The sequence below is a fragment of the Anomaloglossus baeobatrachus genome (assembly GCF_048569485.1).
Source record: "Anomaloglossus baeobatrachus isolate aAnoBae1 chromosome 5 unlocalized genomic scaffold, aAnoBae1.hap1 SUPER_5_unloc_17, whole genome shotgun sequence".
Classification (NCBI taxonomy): Eukaryota; Metazoa; Chordata; class Amphibia; order Anura; family Aromobatidae; genus Anomaloglossus; species Anomaloglossus baeobatrachus.
This window is the reverse complement of record NW_027441792.1, coordinates 404,086-423,310: the sequence shown is the minus strand read 5'-3', so window position 1 is coordinate 423,310 and position 19,225 is coordinate 404,086. Positions and strand designations below refer to the sequence as shown.

The 19,225-nt window shown below is 45.0% G+C and overlaps 1 protein-coding gene across 1 annotated transcript in view; it reads right to left on the bottom strand.

Annotated features, from left to right (window-relative positions):
• The window catches only part of LOC142258898 (uncharacterized), a 143,629-nt gene that overhangs the window by 112,298 nt on the left and 12,106 nt on the right, over positions 1-19,225 (bottom strand). Inside the window, 2 exon segments of the mRNA XM_075331457.1 lie at positions 3,418-3,523; positions 3,525-5,622. Coding sequence (XP_075187572.1) covers positions 3,418-3,523; positions 3,525-5,622 — 2,204 coding nt within the window.

The following is a 19,225-nucleotide window of genomic DNA, read 5'->3' as shown; positions in this document are numbered from 1 at the left end:
TTCACGGGGAGGTAAAAACATTGCTATAGAATGTATTGTGCACAAGGAAAAAACTCTGTCCTCCCTCCCAAGATACTAAATGCTCTGTTTATTGCCGGTTGAATGTGGGCGTAGACCCGAGCTGCCCAATGAGTGACTTCCAATGGGGTTCATGACAAGTCCGGTTCCCGATTTGAACGTTATATAAAGTCCAACTGAAAGCTGAACCCGAACTTCAATGGGTGCACTTATCTCTATTTGTGGGTAGCCCCACAAAAAAATAATCCCTTGGATATCAGACATATAAAATCCTTTAGTTTTTTTATTACAACAATTATCCTTTATAAAAAGATCATTTTTATAACATTAACACTAGAAGTCCCAGAGAGGGGTCATTTAACATTTCTACCTTTGGAATCCAGAGACTGGTCGAATGACCTGAAGGATTTTAGCTAACACCCTATAATCACCATTTTTTGTTCTGTAATTAAGGCCATTAGGGGTACTTCTCGCATAGCGAGATCGCTGCTGAGTCACGTTTTTTGTGACGCAGCAGTGACCTCATTAGCGATCTCGCTCTGTGTGACACTGAGCAGCGATCTGGCCCCTGCTGTGAGATCGCTGCTCGTTACACACAGTGCTGGTTAATTTTTTTTGACGTTGCTCTCCCGCTGTGAAGCACACATCGCTGTGTGTGACAGTGAGAGAGCAACGATCTGAATGTGCAGGGAGCCGGCATCTGGCAGCCTGCGGTAAGCTGTAACCAAGGTAAATATCGGGTAACCAAGAGAAGCCCTTTCTTGGCTACCCGATATTTACCTTGGTTACTAGCGTCCGCCGCTCTCAGGTTGCCAGTGCCGACTCCCTGCACACGTAGCTGGAGTACAGATTGGGTAAATAAGCACAGAGGTTTGCTTATTAACCCGATGTGTACTCTAGATAGGAGTGCAGGGAGTACAAAGGTAAATATTGGGTAACCAAGCACTTCATTACCCGATATTTACTTAGTTACCAAGTGCAGCGTCGCTTCCACGCGTCGCTGCTGGCTGGGGGCTGGTCACTGGTCGCTGGTGAGATCTGCCTGATTGACAGCTCACCAGCGACCATGTAGCGACATACCAGCGATCCAGACCGGGTCATATCGCTGGTGGGATCACTAGAGCAGCGCTAAAGTGTGACGGTACCCTTACTGTCGCACCACAGGAGGTTGTTGTTTTCCATTGAGTTTAGCCATTTAGTTTCTGCTTAGTTCTATTCAGTTTGGACTAAGGGTCAATTGACCCTCTTTCGGGACTTCAGGGGGGAGCTCAAAATTTTTAGGACTTCGTGTTAAGAGCCCAATTTATCCGGGAGCCACTCTTGATTGATTAAGTGGTGCATGCCTCTTCATGAATCCGGAGCGTTTGACGAGTGGCATGTGCCTTCTTGTACCATGCTAGAAATATTACTTCCTTCAGGGACTGGAGTGAGATTTCTGGCAAAGGGAACGCCACAGCTTGTCATGAATTAAAGTAGCTGTGCTGTCACGCCCCCGTCCCACCCAAGTTCTGCCAATTTTTGAAAATGCCAAAAGCCACCAAATGTTGACTCAACTTTCTGAATTTTTGAGACTTTTCAGAGCTTTTGTGACAATTTTTTTTACATAAATGCTTTGATGATTTGGGACCAGAGTGTCTTAAGGCTATGTGCCCACGCTGCGTAAAATGCGCGGATTTTGCCGCGGATTTTTCAGAAATCTGCAGCACAGCTACTCCCCAGCCATTTCTATGGCATTTGGGAATTGCTGTGTCCACACTGCGGATTTTTCCGCAGCGGAAATACTGCGGATTTCACTGCGGAAAAATCTGCAGCATGTCAATTATTCTTGCGAATTTACCTGCAGATTTTGTCCATTCAATTGAATGTCAAAAAACGCAAAATCCGTAATGAAATCCGCACCAATGGAAAGGTGCGGATTCCGGGGGAATGCTGCGGATTTAGCTGCAGAAAAATCCGCGGATACAGAGTCCCGTGGGCACGTAGCCTTATAACTTCCACATATCTAGGATGCAGTGTGATTCAAGTCTCCCCTCACTATTTTTGTGTGAAATGCCTACAGGTCTGCGCCAACTCAAGAGGTTTACAGGCAAAATCATCACATCTAGACACTAGAGAAAGCCAGGCATGAACAATATACAGTATATTTTACAAGCATTTATTTACAAAACAACAAGATTTGAAATGCAATTATATACAATGTCATATACTTCAGAGTTCCTATCTCCAATCTGGGGCTGCACTTTTTAGTAAATAAAGCAGTGGGAAACCTGAGATTAGTGAATTATCTAAATATAATCCAGTATCAAAACTATTCAAAAATATTCCTAAAGGCTCTCAAAAGGGCTATCAGTGTGTCAGATAAAAAAGAAAATGAATATTCACTGCTCCCCACACCATAATCCCGCCCACCTCTAGGCAATGAAGGCAGCGCTAACCAAGAGGTCGGCGGTATTATTTGCGTGGGGAGCAGTGAATATTCATTCTCTTTAATATTGGGTACACATGACTACCCAGCCGCTGGCTTACTGCTGTAGCTGGGCGATCACGTGTGTTTATTAGAGAATGAATATTGACTGCTCCCCAAGCCCAAAATCCCGGCTGTGGGGAGCAATGAATATTCTGGGAGCTGATGTCTGCGTGTAACTGGGGGCACATGGCAGCAATGTCATGCGCTGCGCCGTTTACATGCTAAAGTCACTTGCCAGCATCAGAAGAGAACACCATGCACCGGGCGAGCGGAGGGATGGTGAGTATAATCATTTATTTTCTTATGTGTGCAGCGTGATGGGGAAATATATACACGAATGGGCCTGAGATGAGGGTCATATATACAAGGATGGGGACATATGTACTAGAAAAAGAGCCATATATACCAGGATGGGGATCATATATACTAGTATGTGATAAAGATAGGCAACATATATACCAGGATGAAAGACATATATACGAGTATGGGAGACACATATACCTTGAAGGGGCCCAGTATGGGGGGACATTAGTACAGAATTGGGGGATTTTATCTCCGTAACAGTGTCAGCAGCAGATCCTACCCATAAAAGTGCTTCATGACCACATTTTTTGCGTTAATTATTTCCCTATATTCCTCCTTCAAAACCTAGGTATGTCTTATGGTCAAAAAAATACAATAATTTCTAAAAAGAAAGAAAATGGTTCTTTTCCTCACAAATTCTTACTTAAGGAACTGTAGCTGATTTTAGGATAAAACCCTTTAAATTAGGATACATCATGATGGCTTCTCTGTGTGACTCATCTGACAACAGGACCTAATTAATGATAAAAACATTTGGCAAATTCTGAAAGCAAAAATGGCTGCTACGCTCTGTTGGTTTTCTGATGTAGGCAAGACTTCATTTACCAGTTAAACATTTCAATTTTTCACAACATGAAAAAGGTTCCTTCCCTGTGCGGCTTCTTCACATGTTTAACAAGATGTGATTTCTGAGAATTACATTTTCCACATTCAGAACATAAAAATGGTTTATTTTGTGTGATTTTTTTGATGGTGAACAAGACCTGATTTCCAATTAAAACATTTTCCACATTCTGGGCATGAAAATGGCTTCTCCCCTGTGTGAGATCTTTGATGCACAACAAGTTCTGATTTCCAATTAAAACATTTCCCACACTCTGAACATGAAAATGGCTTCTGCCCGGTGTGACATCTTTGATGCTGAACAAGTTTTGATTTCCGAATAAAACATTTCCCACACTCCGAACATGAAAATGGCTTCTCACCGGTGTGACATCTTTGATGCACAACAAGATCTGATTTCCGAATAAAACATTTCCCACATTCTGAACATGAAAATGGCTTCTCCCCTATGTGACTTCTTTGATGCATAACAAGTTCTGATTTCCAATTAAAACGTTTCCCACACTCTGAACATGAAAATGGCTTCTCCCCAGTGTGAGATCTTTGATGCTGAACAAGTTGTGATTTCCGAATAAAACATTTCCCACACTCTGAACATGAAAATGGCTTCTCCCCGGTGTGATATCTTTGATGCACAAGAAGTTCTGATTTCCAATTAAAACATTTCCCACACTCTGAACATGAAAATGGCTTCTCCCCGGTGTGACATCTTTGATGCTGAACAAGTTTTGATTTCCGAATAAAACATTTCCCACACTCCGAACATGAAAATGGCTTCTCACCGGTGTGACATCTTTGATGCACAACAAGATCTGATTTCCGAATAAAACATTTCCCACATTCTGAACATGAAAATGGCTTCTCCCCAGTGTGAGATCTTTGATGCTGAACAAGTTGTGATTTCCGAATAAAACATTTCCTACACTCTGAACATGAAAATGGCTTCTCACCGGTGTGACATCTTTGATGCACAAGAAGTTCTGATTTCCAATTAAAACATTTTCCACACTCTGAACATGAAAATGGCTTCTCCCCGGTGTGAGATCTTTGATGCACAACAAGATCTGATTTCTGAATAAAACCTTTCCCACACTCTGAACATGAAAATGGCTTCTCCCCAGTGTGACATCTTTGATGCACAACAAGATCTGATTTCCGAATAAAACATTTACCACATTCTGAACATGAAAATGGCTTCTCCCCGGTGTGAGATCTTTGATGCTGAACAAGTTTTGATTTCCGAATAAAACATTTCCCACAGTCTGAACATGAAAACAGCTTCTCCCCTGTGTGAGATCTTTGATGCACAACAAGTTCTGATTTCCGAATAAAACATTTCCCACATTCTGAACATGAAAATGGTTTCTCCCCTGTATGAGATCTTTGATGCTTAACAAGGTGTGATTTCTGAATAAAACATTTCCCACATTCTGAACATGAAAATGGCTTCTCCCCTGTGTGATATCTTTGATGCCTAACAAGGTGTGATTTCTGAATAAAACATTTTCCACATTCTGAACATGAAAATGGTTTCTCCCCTGTATGAGATCTTTGATGCATAACAAAAGCTGATTTCTGAATAAAACATTTCCCACATTCTGAACATAAAAATGGCTTCTCCCCTGTGTGACATCTTTGATGCCTAACAAGATCTGATTTGAAATGAAAACATTTCCCACACTCTGAACATGAAAATGGCTTCTCCCCTGTGTGACGTTTTCCATGGTCAACAAGATTTGATTTCCTAGTAAAACATTTACCACATTCCAAGCATAAAAATGGGTTCGCCCCTGTATGATTTTTTTTATGCATAACAAAATTTGATTTCTGAATAAAACATTTCTCACATTCTGAACATGAAAATGGCTTCTCCCCTGTGTGAATTCTTTGATGCTCAATAAGATTCTGATTGAGTATCTTCTGAGTAAAACATTTTTTACATTCTGGGCATGAAAATGGTTTCTCCCTTGTAGAAGCCGTTTCATGTTCCACATCCCTTCTGTAACTTTTATTTTGCTTACAAATCTGTGATAAATCGGAATTTTGGTCTTGTTTGAAAAGATCAGATGTTAAAACTTTCCGAGGAAGGACTGGAGGTATATCTGGGACAACAGTATGCTCTTCATATGTATCATGTGTGATACTTTCATCATCTGTTTTACATTCTGAAGATAATAGATTTCCATCTGAACTCCCAATACAGTCATCTGCTAAAAATAAACACAATGTTTTAATGATATTATCTTGAAAGTACATTTTTTTTAAACCATAATATCAGAAATTAAATTAGGAAAAAATGTATTCTGAATCTGTTGTCCAATTTCGACATATCTAATGATATGTCGTCAGGGTCACAGAATTCGTGAGGCACATCCGGCATCGTTAGCGACGTTGTTGCGTGTGACACCTACGAACGCGCATTAACGATCAGAAATACTCACCTAATCATTGATCGTTGACACGTCGTTCATTTTCAAAAGATCATTGCTCGTTCTGAAAGCAGGTTGTTCGTCGTTCCTGAGGCAGCACACATCGCTATGTGTGACACCCCGGGAACAATGAACAACAGGATTCCTGTGTCTTTCGGCAACAAGGTGGGCGTGACGTTCATTCGGCTGCTCTCCACCCCTAAGCTTCTATTGGTGGCCCGCTGTGTGATGTTGCTGTAACTCTGCACGAACCTCCCCCTTAGAAAAGAGGTTGTTCGCCGGCCACAGCGAAGTCGTTAGGACGGTAAGTTTAACGCATCCTAGCGATAATGTGCGCCACGGGCAACGATTTGCCCGTGACGCACAAACGACGGGGGCGGGTGCAAACGCTAGCGACATCGCTAGCGATGTCGCTGCGTGTAAAGCAGTCTTAAGAGTAGTCATGGGCGATCCTCCCGATGGTCGGGATTGGGGAGACTCGTCCGATTATTTTGTAAAGATCGAGATCGGGATCAAAATAACACGATCTTGCGTCCGATCACCGATATTGGTCTTTACAGTTATGGGATGGGGCGGGAAAGGGGGGCTGTAAAATAAAGAATACACTCAACAATAAACAGTCATTATACCTACAGGTTCCGCGACGCGTCCTGCACTCTGTCTCCCACCGCTTCCGAGTACGATCATCGCTGTGTCCTCCCGGTAACCAAAGGACCTTTTGTGACGTCATAGCCATGTGATCAGTCACGTGGGCATGTTGTATTATCTCATTGGCTACAGACTGGGTCACATGGCTATGACGTCATGCAAAGGTCCTGTAGTGTCAGCATGCTTGCCGGTAGACGGTGCTCGCCCGAGCTTCCAGTACTCGGTATATTTGGCGACCGCCGTATACCGGCGAGATGCTCGGGCACATGCCTGGCCCCCCTCCCTGCATGTTGGCGCTCTTTACAGAGTCAGCCCACATGCAGTGATTGGCTGCCACAGCCGGTGATAAATAGCGGCGCCGGGAATCAGGTGATCGGAGATCACCATTGCTATAGTAACCCGCTCGTTAGGTTACTATGGCAACAGTGGCAGCGGTGATGGCAACAGTGGCAGCGGTGAGGTCACCGTTTACCAACCCGCAGCGTCTGATCACTAATTGAGTGATTAGACAGCGCGGGGAGCAGCAGCAGCATTTTTCCACCCCCCCTGTGCATTCTGATATAGCAGAGCTAGATCAGTGACAGAAGACTAGAATCGTGGAGGGGTGAGAGGGAGTAAAAAAGATGGAGTCCCCAAGTGTGTCTGTGTATTTAATTCTATTAAAGTATTTTTTCTCTGTGTGATGTCTTTTTTTGAACCCTTTATTGGAGATTCTTAATGGCCGGGTCAAACTTTCCTGACATTAAGAATCTCGGGCTTAATACCAGCTGGTAAAACAAAGCTGGTATTAACCCCTTATTACCCAGCGTGCCACCCGCTACCAGGGCGACTGGAAGAGTTGGATACAGCACCAGAAGACGGCACCTCTTTAAAAGCGCCATTTTATGGGGCAACTGCGGACTGCAATTCGCAGTGCAGGGGGGCCCAGAAAGCTTGGGCCACCCTGCGCTGTGGATTCCAATCCCCAGCTGCCTAGTTGTACCTGGCTGGACACAAAAATTGGGCAAAGCCCACGTCGTCTTTTTTAAATTTTTTCATGAAATTCATGAAATAATTAAAAAAAAAAAAAAAAAAAAAAAGGCTTCCCTATATTTTTGATTCTCAGCCGGGTACAAATAGGCAGCTGGGAGTTGGGGGCAGCCCATACCTGCCTGCTGTACCTGGCTAGCATAAAAAAATATGGCGAAGTCTAAGACACTTTTTAGTTATTTTTGGCAAAAAACGTTTTTTTGAAAAAAGGGCCTCCCCGTATTTTGATTGCCAGCCAAGATAAAGCCAGGCAGATGGGGGTGGCAGCCCGTAGCCATCTGCTTTATGTGTGCTGAGAATCAAAAATACTGTGGAGCGCTTCATCATCTTTTAAAATTATTTATTTACTCTTATACAACTGTATATTGTGTACAATATATAGAGTACAGACCAAAAGTTTGGACACACTTTCTCATCGCTAGAACAATTGTTAAGAGGAGACTTTGTGCAGCAGGCCTTCATGATAAAATAGCTGCTAGGAAACCACTGATAAGGACAGGCAACAAGCAGAAGAGACTTGTTTGGGCTAAAGAACACAAGGAATGGACATTAGACCAGTAGAAATCTGTGCTTTGGTCTGATGAGTCCAGATTTGAGATCTTTCAATCCAACCACCGTGTCTTTGTAGAAAAGGTGAACGGATGGAGTCTACATGGCTGGTTCCCACCGTGAAGCATGGAGGAGGAGGTGTGATGGTGTGGGGGTGCTTTGCTGGTGACACTGTTGGGGATTTATTCAAAATTGAAGACATACAGAACCAGCATGGCTACCACAGCATCTTGCAGCGGCATGCTATTCCATCCTGTTTACGTTTAGTTGGACCATCATTTATTTTTCAACAGGACAATGATCCCAAACACACCTTCAGGCTGTGTAAGGGCTATTTGACTAAGAAAAAGAGTGATGGGGTGCTACGCCAGATGACCTGGTCTCCACAGTCACCAGACCTGAACCCAATCGAGATGGTTTGGGGTGAGCTGGACCGCAGAGTGAAGGCAAAAGGGCCAACAAGTGCGAAGCATCTCTGGGACCTCCTTCAGGACTGTTGGAAGACCATTTCCGGTGACTACTTCTTGAAGCTCATCAAGAGAATGCCAAGAGTGTGTAAAGCAGTAATCAAAGCAAAACGTGGCTACTTTGAAGAACCTAGAATATAAGACATATTTTCAGTAGTTTCACACTTTTTTAAGTATTTCATTCCATATGTTTTAATTCATAGTTTTGATGCCTTCAATGTGAATCTACAATTTTTAGAGTCCTAAAAATAAAGCAAACTCTTTGAATGAAAAGGTGTGTCCAAACATTTGGTCTGTACTGTATGTGTGTATATATATATATATATATATATATAATATATAATATATATATATATATATATATATACACACACACACACACATAAATATTATATATATATATATATATATATTATATATACAGTGCCTACAAGTAGTATTCAACCCCCTGCAGATTTAGCAGGTTTGATAAGATGCAAATAAGTTAGAGCCTGCAAACTTCAAACAAGAGCAGGATTTATTAACAGATGCATAAATCTTACAAACCAACAAGTTATGTTGCTCAGTTAAATTTTAATAAATTTTCAACATAAAAGTGTGGGTCAATTATTATTCAACCCCTAGGTTTAATATTTTGTGGAATAACCCTTGTTTGCAATTACAGCTAATAATCGTCTTTTATAAGACCTGATCAGGCCGGCACAGGTCTCTGGAGTTATCTTGGCCCACTCCTCCATGCACATCTTCTCCAAGTTATCTAGGTTCTTTGGGTGTCTCATGTGGACTTTAATCTTGAGCTCCTTCCACAAGTTTTCAATTGGGTTAAGGTCAGGAGACTGACTAGGCCACTGCAACACCTTGATTTTTTCCCTCTTGAACCAGGCCTTGGTTTTCTTGGCTGTGTGCTTTGGGTCATTGTCTTGTTGGAAGATGAAATGACGACCCATCTTAAGATCCTTGATGGAGGAGCGGAGGTTCTTGGCCAAAATCTCCAGGTAGGCCGTGCTATCCATCTTCCCATGGATGCGGACCAGATGGCCAGGCCCCTTGGCTGAGAAACAGCCCCACAGCATAATGCTGCCACCACCATGCTTGACTGTAGGGATGGTATTCTTGGGGTCGTATGCAGTGCCATCCAGTATCCAAACGTCACGTGTGTGGTTGGCACCAAAGATCTCGATCTTGGTCTCATCAGACCAGAGAACCTTGAACCAGTCTGTCTCAGAGTCCTCCAAATGATCATGAGCAAACTGTAGACGAGCCTTGACATGACGCTTTGAAAGTAAAGGTACCTTACGGGCTCGTCTGGAACGGAGACCATTGCGGTGGAGTACGTTACTTATGGTATTGACTGAAACCAATGTCCCCACTGCCATGAGATCTTCCCAGAGCTCCTTCCTTGCTGTCCTTGGGTTAGCCTTGACTCTTCGGACAAGCCTGGCCTCGGCACGGGAGGAAACTTTCAAAGGCTGTCCAGGCCGTGGAAGGCTAACAGTAGTTCCATAAGCCTTCCACTTCCGGATGATGCTCCCAACAGTGGAGACAGGTAGGCCCAACTCCTTTGATAGGGTTTTGTACCCCTTGCCAGCCTTGTGACCCTCCACGATCTTGTCTCTGATGGCCTTGGAATGCTTCTTTGTCTTTCCCATGTTGACCATGTATGAGTGCTGTTCACAAGTTTGGGGAGGGTCTTAATTAGTCAAAAAAGGCTGGAAAAAGAGATAATTAATCCAAACATGTGAAGCTCATTGTTCTTTGTGCCTGAAATACTTCTTAATACTTTAGGGGAACCAAACAGAATTCTGGTGGTTTGAGGGGTTGAATAATAAATGACCCTCTGAATAAACTTTTCTCAATTTAAAAAAAATAAATAAAAAGAAATAACATTCTTTTTTGCTGCAGTGCATTTCACACTTCCAGGCTGATCTACAGTCCAAATGTCACAATGCCAAGTTAATTCCGAATGTGTAAACCTGCTAAATCTGCAGGGGGTTGAATACTACTTGTAGGCACTGTATATATATACCTCATTTAACTTCAGAAATATTACTCAGTCCATCAGTTATTAGTTATATGAAACTGAAATAGCTGTTGCAAAAACCCAAATTGTTATAAAGAAAAAAGGTTAACATTAATAGCGGTGCCCAAACTTTTTCTTATGACTGTAATTATATATATATATTACAGTCATATGAAAATGTTTGGGCACCCCTATTAATGTTAACCTTTTTTCTTAATAACAATTTGGGTTTTTGCAACAGCTATTTCAGTTTCATATATCTAATAACTGATGGACTGAGTAATATTTCTGAATTTAAATGAGGTTTTTATTGTACTAACAGAAAATGTGCGATCTGCATTTAAACGAAATTTGACCGGTGCAAAAGTATGGGCACCACAACATAAAAGTGACATTAATATTTTGTAGATCCTCCTTTTGCAGAAATAACAGCCTCTAGTGGCTTCCTGTAGCTTTTAATGAGTTCCTGGATCCTGGATGAAGGTAGATTTGACCATTCCGGTTTACAAAACAATTCCAGTTCAGTTAAGTTGGATGGTCGCTGAGCATGGACCGCCGCTTCACATTATCCCACAGATGTTCAATGATATTCAGGTCTGGGGACTGGGATGGCCATTCCAGAACATTGTAATTGTTCCTCTGCATGAATGCCTGAGTAGATTTGGAGCGGTGTTTTGGATCATTGTCTTGCTGAAATATCCATCCCCTGCGTAACTTCAACTTCGTCACTGATTCTTGCACATTATTGTCAAGAATCTGCTGATACTGAGTTGAATCCATGCGACCCTCAACTTTAACAAGATTCCTGGTGCCGGCATTGGCCACACAGCCCCAAAGCATGATGGAACCTCCACCAAATTTTACTGTGGGTAGCAAGTGCTTTTCTTGGAATGCCGTGTTTTTTTGCCTACATGCATAACGCCTTTTTGTATGACCAAACAACTCAATCTTTGTTTCATCAGTCTACAGGACCTTCGTCCAAAATGTTACTGGCTTGTCCAAATGTGCTTTTGCATACCTCAGGCAACTCTGTTTGTGGCGTGCTTGCAAAACGACTTCTTTCGCATCACTCTCCCATACAGCTTCTCCTTGTGCAAAGTGCGCTGTAGACCAAATGTTTGGACACAGCTTCTCATCTCTAGAATAACTGTTAAGAGGAGACTTTGTGCAGCAGGCCTTCATGGTAAAATAGCTGCTAGGAAACCACTGCTAAGGACAGGCAACAAGCAGAAGAGACTTGGTTGGGCTAAAGAACACAAGGAATGGACATTAGACCAGTGGAAATCTGTGTTTGGTCTGATGAGTCCAAATTTCAGATCTTTGGATCCAACCACGTCTTTGTAGAAAAGGTGATCGGATGGACTCCACATGGCTGGTTCCCACCGTGAAGCATGGAGGAGGAGGAGGTGTGATGGTGTGGGGGTGCTTTGCTGGTAACACTGTTGGGGATTTATTCAAGATTGAAGGCATACTGAACCAGCATGGCTACCACAGCATCTTGCAGCAGCATGCTATTCCATCCTGTTTGCGATTAGTTGGACCATCATTTATTTTTCAACAGGACAATGACCCCAAACACACGTCCAGGCTGTGTAAGGGCTATTTGACTAAGAAGGAGAGTGATGGGGTGCTACGCCAGATAACCTGGCCTCCACAGTCACCAGACCTGAAACCAATCGAGATGGTTTGGGGTGAGCTGGACCGCAGAGTGAAGGCAAAAAGGTGAACAAGTGCTAAGCATCTCTGGGAACTCCTTCAAAACTGTTGGAAGACCATTTGGGTTACTACCTCTTGAAGCTCATCAAGAGAATGCCAAGAGTGTGCAAAGTAGTAATGAAAGCAAAAGGTGGCTACTTTGAAGAACCTAGAATATAAGACATATTTTCTTTTTTTTTTTTTTTTTTTAAATCAGGTTCATTTTTATTTAACATCAAAATTATACAACACATAAAATAATTCCCTCCATAGAAATATCACAGAAAGGGAAAAAACCTTTAGTCAATAAGAAAAACCACACAAATAACATAATAAACAATGCACCCGCAGTCCACGTCTCATTTCAATATGGGTCTCAAAGTGCATATTATTTCCCAATATATTCTCCATAGTATAGCTTACCCAGCATCATTATGACATTATATATATATACACATATACATACACGCACGCACGCACGCACGCACACACATATACATGCACACACATATACATGCACACACATATACATGCACACACCTTCCAGCAGTACGCATATCACCCTATTTGAGGAAATTTGTTAACCGGTCAGAAGGAGAAGGACCTGGTCGCTCGCACTGTCCTGCAGTAACGCCGAGGAGGGAAGGCCTGGGGTATCCAACCATGCCCCCCAGATCTTATAGAACTTTTTCAATGCATTTCTTTTAAGGTATACTCCTCTCTCCAGTCGAAGTATAGCGTTTACTCTTTCCCTAAAATCCCCGATGACCGGAGGCGCTGGGTCCAACCAGTGGTAGGCCAACAGTTTCCTAGCCTGGTACAAGAGACGTGTAATACCGACCATTACCGGCGAACTCAAGTCCACCCCCCCCTCCAGTAGACCCAGGATACATAATAGGTCTTGGCTGTAGACTGATATTGAAAACTTGTCTAACCAAATCTAGTACTGCCCTCCAGTAATCTTCAATGTTCCCACAGGACCACATCATATGCATCAGATTCGCACCTTCCTGTCCGCACCTAGGACACAGATCATCCATCCTAACTCCCATCTTATGCAATAGACTAGGTGTCCTATATACTCTATGTAACAGGAATAGCTGTGACAGTCGTTGGCCTTCAGATACAGCAAGGCTTGGAGTCTGAGACAGGACCTCACCCCACTGTTCCTCTGTCATAGGGCCTAGGTCCCTCTCCCACTTCTCTCTAGCCTGCAAAGGGAATTTGTCGAGGTGTCTAGATAACATCACTGTATACAACCTAGAAATAATACCATAGGAGCGATCAGATGTCAACAATTCAGTAAGAGTGTGATTCCGCTCTATCCTAATGTCCATACGACGTGTCTGTGTCTCATAGGCATGACGGAGCTGCAGGTATTGGTAAAAGGAACTGTGCGGTATCCCAAACTCAGCTTGAAGCTGGTCAAATCTTTTAAGTATATTATTCTGAAGAATCTGAGACACCTGATGCACCCCCCTGCTCACCCACATTCTCCAACCCGGGAGTCTCTGCAGCTCCGCCAGTCCACGATTATGCCATAAGGGCCAGTACTCAGTCATTCCTGATATTCCCAGCAACTGCTTCCCTCTATCCCACACCTTGTACATCAATGATAATGTTGGATATAATGTTCCTCCTCTGGGTGAGTATCCTGCATCCAAAAAAGCCACTGGGTGTCCCCATTCTGCAAGGCCCCTCACCAATTTGCCCCCAGCGTCATATGCCTCATCCTTTCCCCACCCCCTGAAGTGCTGCATCTGTGCCGCAACATAATAAACCCACGGGTTGGGGACTGCCAGACCCCCATCCTCCTTCCCTCTCTGCAGGGTCTCAAGGCGGATTCTAGCCTGCTGCTTTTGCCACAAGAGTTCCCGAAACAAAGTGTTGATTTTACGGAAAAATTTCCAGTGGATCCATATTGGGGCGTTGTGGAGAAGATACAGAAGTTTGGGCATCAGTACCATTTTTAGTAGATTAGCACGGCCAATAAGGGACAGTGGGAGTCGACACCAGGCATCTATCTTGTTCCTAAACTGAGCCAACACTGGTTCCAGATTTTGAGAGTAGTAATCACGCGGTCGGGCACTAACCACAATCCCCAGGTATTTAAATTTATCCACCGTCGGAATTGGCAGCCCCAGAGTACTAAAATTAGATGGGAGTGGATCTATAGGGAGCAGGGCCGATTTCTTCCAGTTTATTAGGAGTCCCGAGCGCCTACCAAATTCTATAATAATATTTATTGCTGGGCCCACCGATGTCCCCACCTCCCTGAGATACAGCAACAAATCGTCCGCATAGAGGGAAACCTTATGCTCCAGACCGCCTATCTCAAACCCCTTTACGCCAGCGGATGCACGAAGCATAGCCGCCAATGGTTCAATTGCCGCTGCAAATAGTAATGGAGAGAGAGGACAGCCCTGTCTCGTGCCCCTGGCCAAATTAAAAGACGAGGAGGTACAACGATTAACTCGAATCCTGGCCCGCGGAGAGGCATATAACAATTTGACCCAGCCAATAAATCTGGAGCCAAGACCCAATTTCTCCAAAACTACCCATAGGAAATTCCATTCAATACTGTCAAAGGCTTTGGCTGCATCTAATGACAGGACTGCTCTCTCCTTGTTTCTCCCCTCAGAACTTAGCTGTATCCCCAGGAATAAACGTCGCAAATTAATGGAAGTAGATTTATTGGGGATGAATCCAGTCTGATCCTCGTGGATCACTGACGTGATCACCCGGGACAACCTGTTAGCTAGAGTTTTAGCGATTAATTTAATATCTAATGTAAGCAGCGAGATTGGGCGATAGGAGTCAGGCGCGGTCGGATCTTTCCCGGGTTTTAAAATCAGAACAATAATAGCCTCCCTCATGGATGCAGGGAGGGATCCCTTCTCCTCAGCATCTCTGAACACATCCAAGAGTCTTGGCAGCAGCAGATGGGTATATAATTTGTAGAATTCACCCGGGAGTCCGTCCGCACCTGGGGCCTTTTCATTTTGGATTTGACCGAGCGCCTCCTCCAGCTCCTCCAGGTCTATATCTCTATTCAGGGAATCTCTCTCACTATCTGACAGACTGGGGAGAGTGATCTCCTCCACAAAGTCCCGCAGTTCCTCATCCCCATAATGCGATTTAGAGGAGTATAATTGGGTGTAATACTGTTGCATGACCTCCACAATCCTCCCGCTGTCCCTCACCTCCTCTCCAGTGTCAAGTTTCAATTTGGTGATATAGGTCAATCCCTCCTGCGCCCTAGCAATTGTAGCCAAGAGATGTCCCACACTCTCCCCCTCCGTAAAGTACCGCTGCTTAAGGAAAAAGCGTTTGTTAGTGGCCAAGGAAGTCATATGGTCTCTCAGAGCTCTCTGTGCCCTCTCTAAGTCCCGCTTGGCATCATCTGTAGGGTTAGATATAAGAAGTCGTTCTGCATCACCTAAAGTGTCCGTCAGATACTTAGTGCGCTCTCTTGTTTTCGCCTTTCGGGTGCAAATTTCCCTAATATATGTCCCACGAACATACGCCTTCATTGCGTCCCACACTATATGTTTGGATGCCGTACCGTCATTTGTCACAAAATATTCCCGTATAGTGTCAGTCAGAGTGCCCCCTATCAGTTGTATCCAAAAAGGGTTGAGCCGCCAAGGTATCCCCGCCAGCCGGTCCGGGTCCCCAAGCCTTAGACGGACCTGTAGTGGGGAGTGGTCAGACACCCCCCTGGCCAGGTACGTGACTGAAGCTACACAAGGCAGCAGCTGAGCATTTCCAATGGCCAGGTCAATCCGGGACAGTGAATGATGAGAACTAGAATAGCATGAATACTGCCGGACCTGCGGGTTTCGGAAAGCAGTAGAGAGGGGTTTCACACCGCGCCAATGACCGACAACTCCTGAAATTTCAGATCAATGCTTCTTTATTTCACGCACAGGTCAAGTCAACGCGTTTCAAGAGTCTTAGCTCTCTTCATCAGGACAAGCTGGCAAAGAACATCAAATCTCTTGGACCTGCGGGTTTCTAATACGCCAAATATCTACATATCCCACCTCCTCCATCAGTCTGGCAAGGGATGTAGCTGCCGCCCCCACTGAGATATTCCCTGTATGTAACTTATCCCAATACTGGTGCAAGTAATTATTATAGTCTCCTACTAATAGGGTGGGGACCTCAGGGAGGGAAGCAACAAAATTGAGAATACGTTTCAATGGTTCCCCTGTGTATGGCGGCGGAATATAAATTGCAACTAGAACACAGCGCACATTATGAAGGACACAGTAAAGACATACAAATCTACCCTCCTGATCCACAGAAGCTTTAAGACACTCAAACGGCACTGTCCTGTGTATCAGGACACTCACCCCCCTGGAGTGTGTGGTATATACAGAGTGATACTCATGGGCTATCCATTTTTTGTGGAGCAAGTGGAGCCGCTCCTTCACCAAGTGCGTTTCTGATAAGAATATTATGTCTGGCTTAAGCTGCTGTAGAAACAGAAAAACTGCACATCTTTTAGTGGCTTCACCCAATCCTCGCACATTCCAGGCCACTATATTAACCTCCTTCGCCATAAGGGTGAGTACACATATGTAACAGCAGGGGGCAGCAAGCGGGGACCTCCGGACCCATCTGCAGCAGTTCCCATAGATGAGCATAGACCAAACAGGTGCATAAAACAAAAAGGTCAAACAACATAAAAACATACACAGTAAACCAGGACATTCCTCTCAAACAGAGGGAAGTGGGGCTAAACATAACCCTAAGAGCACATAACGGTTTAAATTCCTGAACAGTCATCAACTGCATAGTAACCTATCTGGGTGGCTCCTGCCAACCGTCCATAAGTGTTCCAGCTGGGAAACATAGCACGTTCACCTCAGCAAGTCCAACAGCAAGGAATCCGCAATAATCCTCAGCGGTGATTTCTGCGCAGTCCTTTTTCATTGGTATCGAGCCATGCGGCTGCATCCTTTGGAGTGTCAAAAAACTTTGTCCCACCATCCGCCACCACTCGCAGCCTGGTAGGGTATAGCATTGAGTAAGAGATCTGCAGCTGCCTCAGGCGTTTTTTGACATCAATAAATTGCGCTCTCCTCTGCTGGATTTCAGTGGAAAAATCCGGGTACAGTGAGACCTTATGGCCGTCAATAGCCAGATCCTTAATCTCCCGGGCTCTGCGGAGCGCAGTGTCCCTGTCCCTGAAGTGCAGTAGCTTGAGGAGGATAGGACGAGGGGGTGCCCCTGGTGGTGGGGGTCTAGTGGGGACCCTATGTGCCCGCTCAATAGTGAAGAAAGGAGAAAACAGATCCATACCCAAAGTCTTGGGGAGCCACATTTCAAAAAAAGCTACTGGATTATTGCCTTCTGCCTTTTCTGGGACCCCGACCAGTCGGAGATTGCTTCTGCGGGATCTGTTTTCTAGATCGTCCACCTTAGCCCTAAGCAATGAGATATTGTGGATTGCTCTGCCAAGGTCCCGAGTCAGAGGGGGAAGCTTATCCTCTGTGGCACTGACCCGGTCTTCCAGGGCCCCCACCCGTACATTGACCCCCTGCAACTCGTGCCTGATAGATGAAATGTCCATTTTAATTCCTCCCATCTGTATGTTCAAAGTGGCTAGCATATTGTTGCAGGTATTTACTGCTGCAAGCACATCACTGAGGGTGGGCTCTGCTCTCCCAGGATCTGTGTTTTCATCTGTAGCTCTAAGGTTGTCCCCCTGCTCCACATTATTGGCAGCAGCCAACATACTCACAGCTCCCTGCTGCTCTTCCTCCTCCATCAGTTCTTGTCCTGGGATCTCCTCCACGCTGAGGGCACACTGCTTAACAGCTCCAGGTATCTCAGGCTGATCTCGTGCAAACTTGCTGAGGCGAGCTATTGCATCAGACGCCCTGCCCCCACATGAAGCTCCAGCGTCCATGAGTGTGGCCTGTGTCCCGCGCTTCTTATCAGCCCGAGTTCTGGTCATATCACTCAGGTCTTTGAAGCCCCCTCAGTCTAGGAGAGGTCACCACTCCAGGAAAGCAGTAAAACAAACTTTAACCCCAGCTGGACAGGATTATACAGGAGTTTTTTGCAGGAGCTGTCTCTACACAGGTCTTCCTCACATGCTGCTCAGGCCACGCCCCATAAGACATATTTTCAGTTGTTTCACACTTTAAAGGGGTGGTTCACCCATTTTTTTTATTTTCTCTAGGAGTTACACTTACTATTATCGGCGTTTTCTGCATTGGCTTCTATTTCCAATTCTGGCACTGAGCGGCGCTATCATGCACGCTCAGTGCCTGTCACATGACCCCCTGGAGCTGTGGCCGCCAGTATCCTCTTACGTCCCGACAAGTTCCGGGCTCTAAAACTTGACAGGTACGTCAGAGGAGGCTGGAGCCACTCAGATTTAGTGACAGGGCTGTGGGCGGTGACTACCGCACGTCACAGCCCAGCATCGAGGGGAGGATCCGGAGGACGTCAGTATGGAGCGCTGAAGACGGCTGAGCGTCGGGCAGATGGTGAGGCACGGGGCGCCAGGGTGGAGTACAGGGAGGGGGGTTCTTCAGCTGAAATCCCCCCCTGTCACGTAAGTATCTGATCACACTCTCCACCCGCCCGCTCTGCTGCGATGTCAGGAGAGCGGGCGGTGTCGGGCTGTGTGATCATGTGCTCCTCCAAGCAGCACTACAGGATGCAGCAAGACACTGACAGGCTGGTCCCATGCAGCACCGCATGTGTTAGAGCAGCGCATGTCACCGCTCTGCCACCTGTCCTGCTGCATGGGACCAACTGTCTGCACTCTGTCACCTGCACCACAAGTCACAGAGTGGAGACAGTTGGTAACAGAGCACCTCTCTCCCCCCTCTCTTCTTTCCCCACTCTCTTCTCTCCACCCCTCTCTTCTCTCCCCCCACTCTCTCCCCCCCACTCTCTTCCCCCACCCCTCTTTTCTCTCCCTCCCCTCTTCACTGCCCCCCTCTTATCCCTC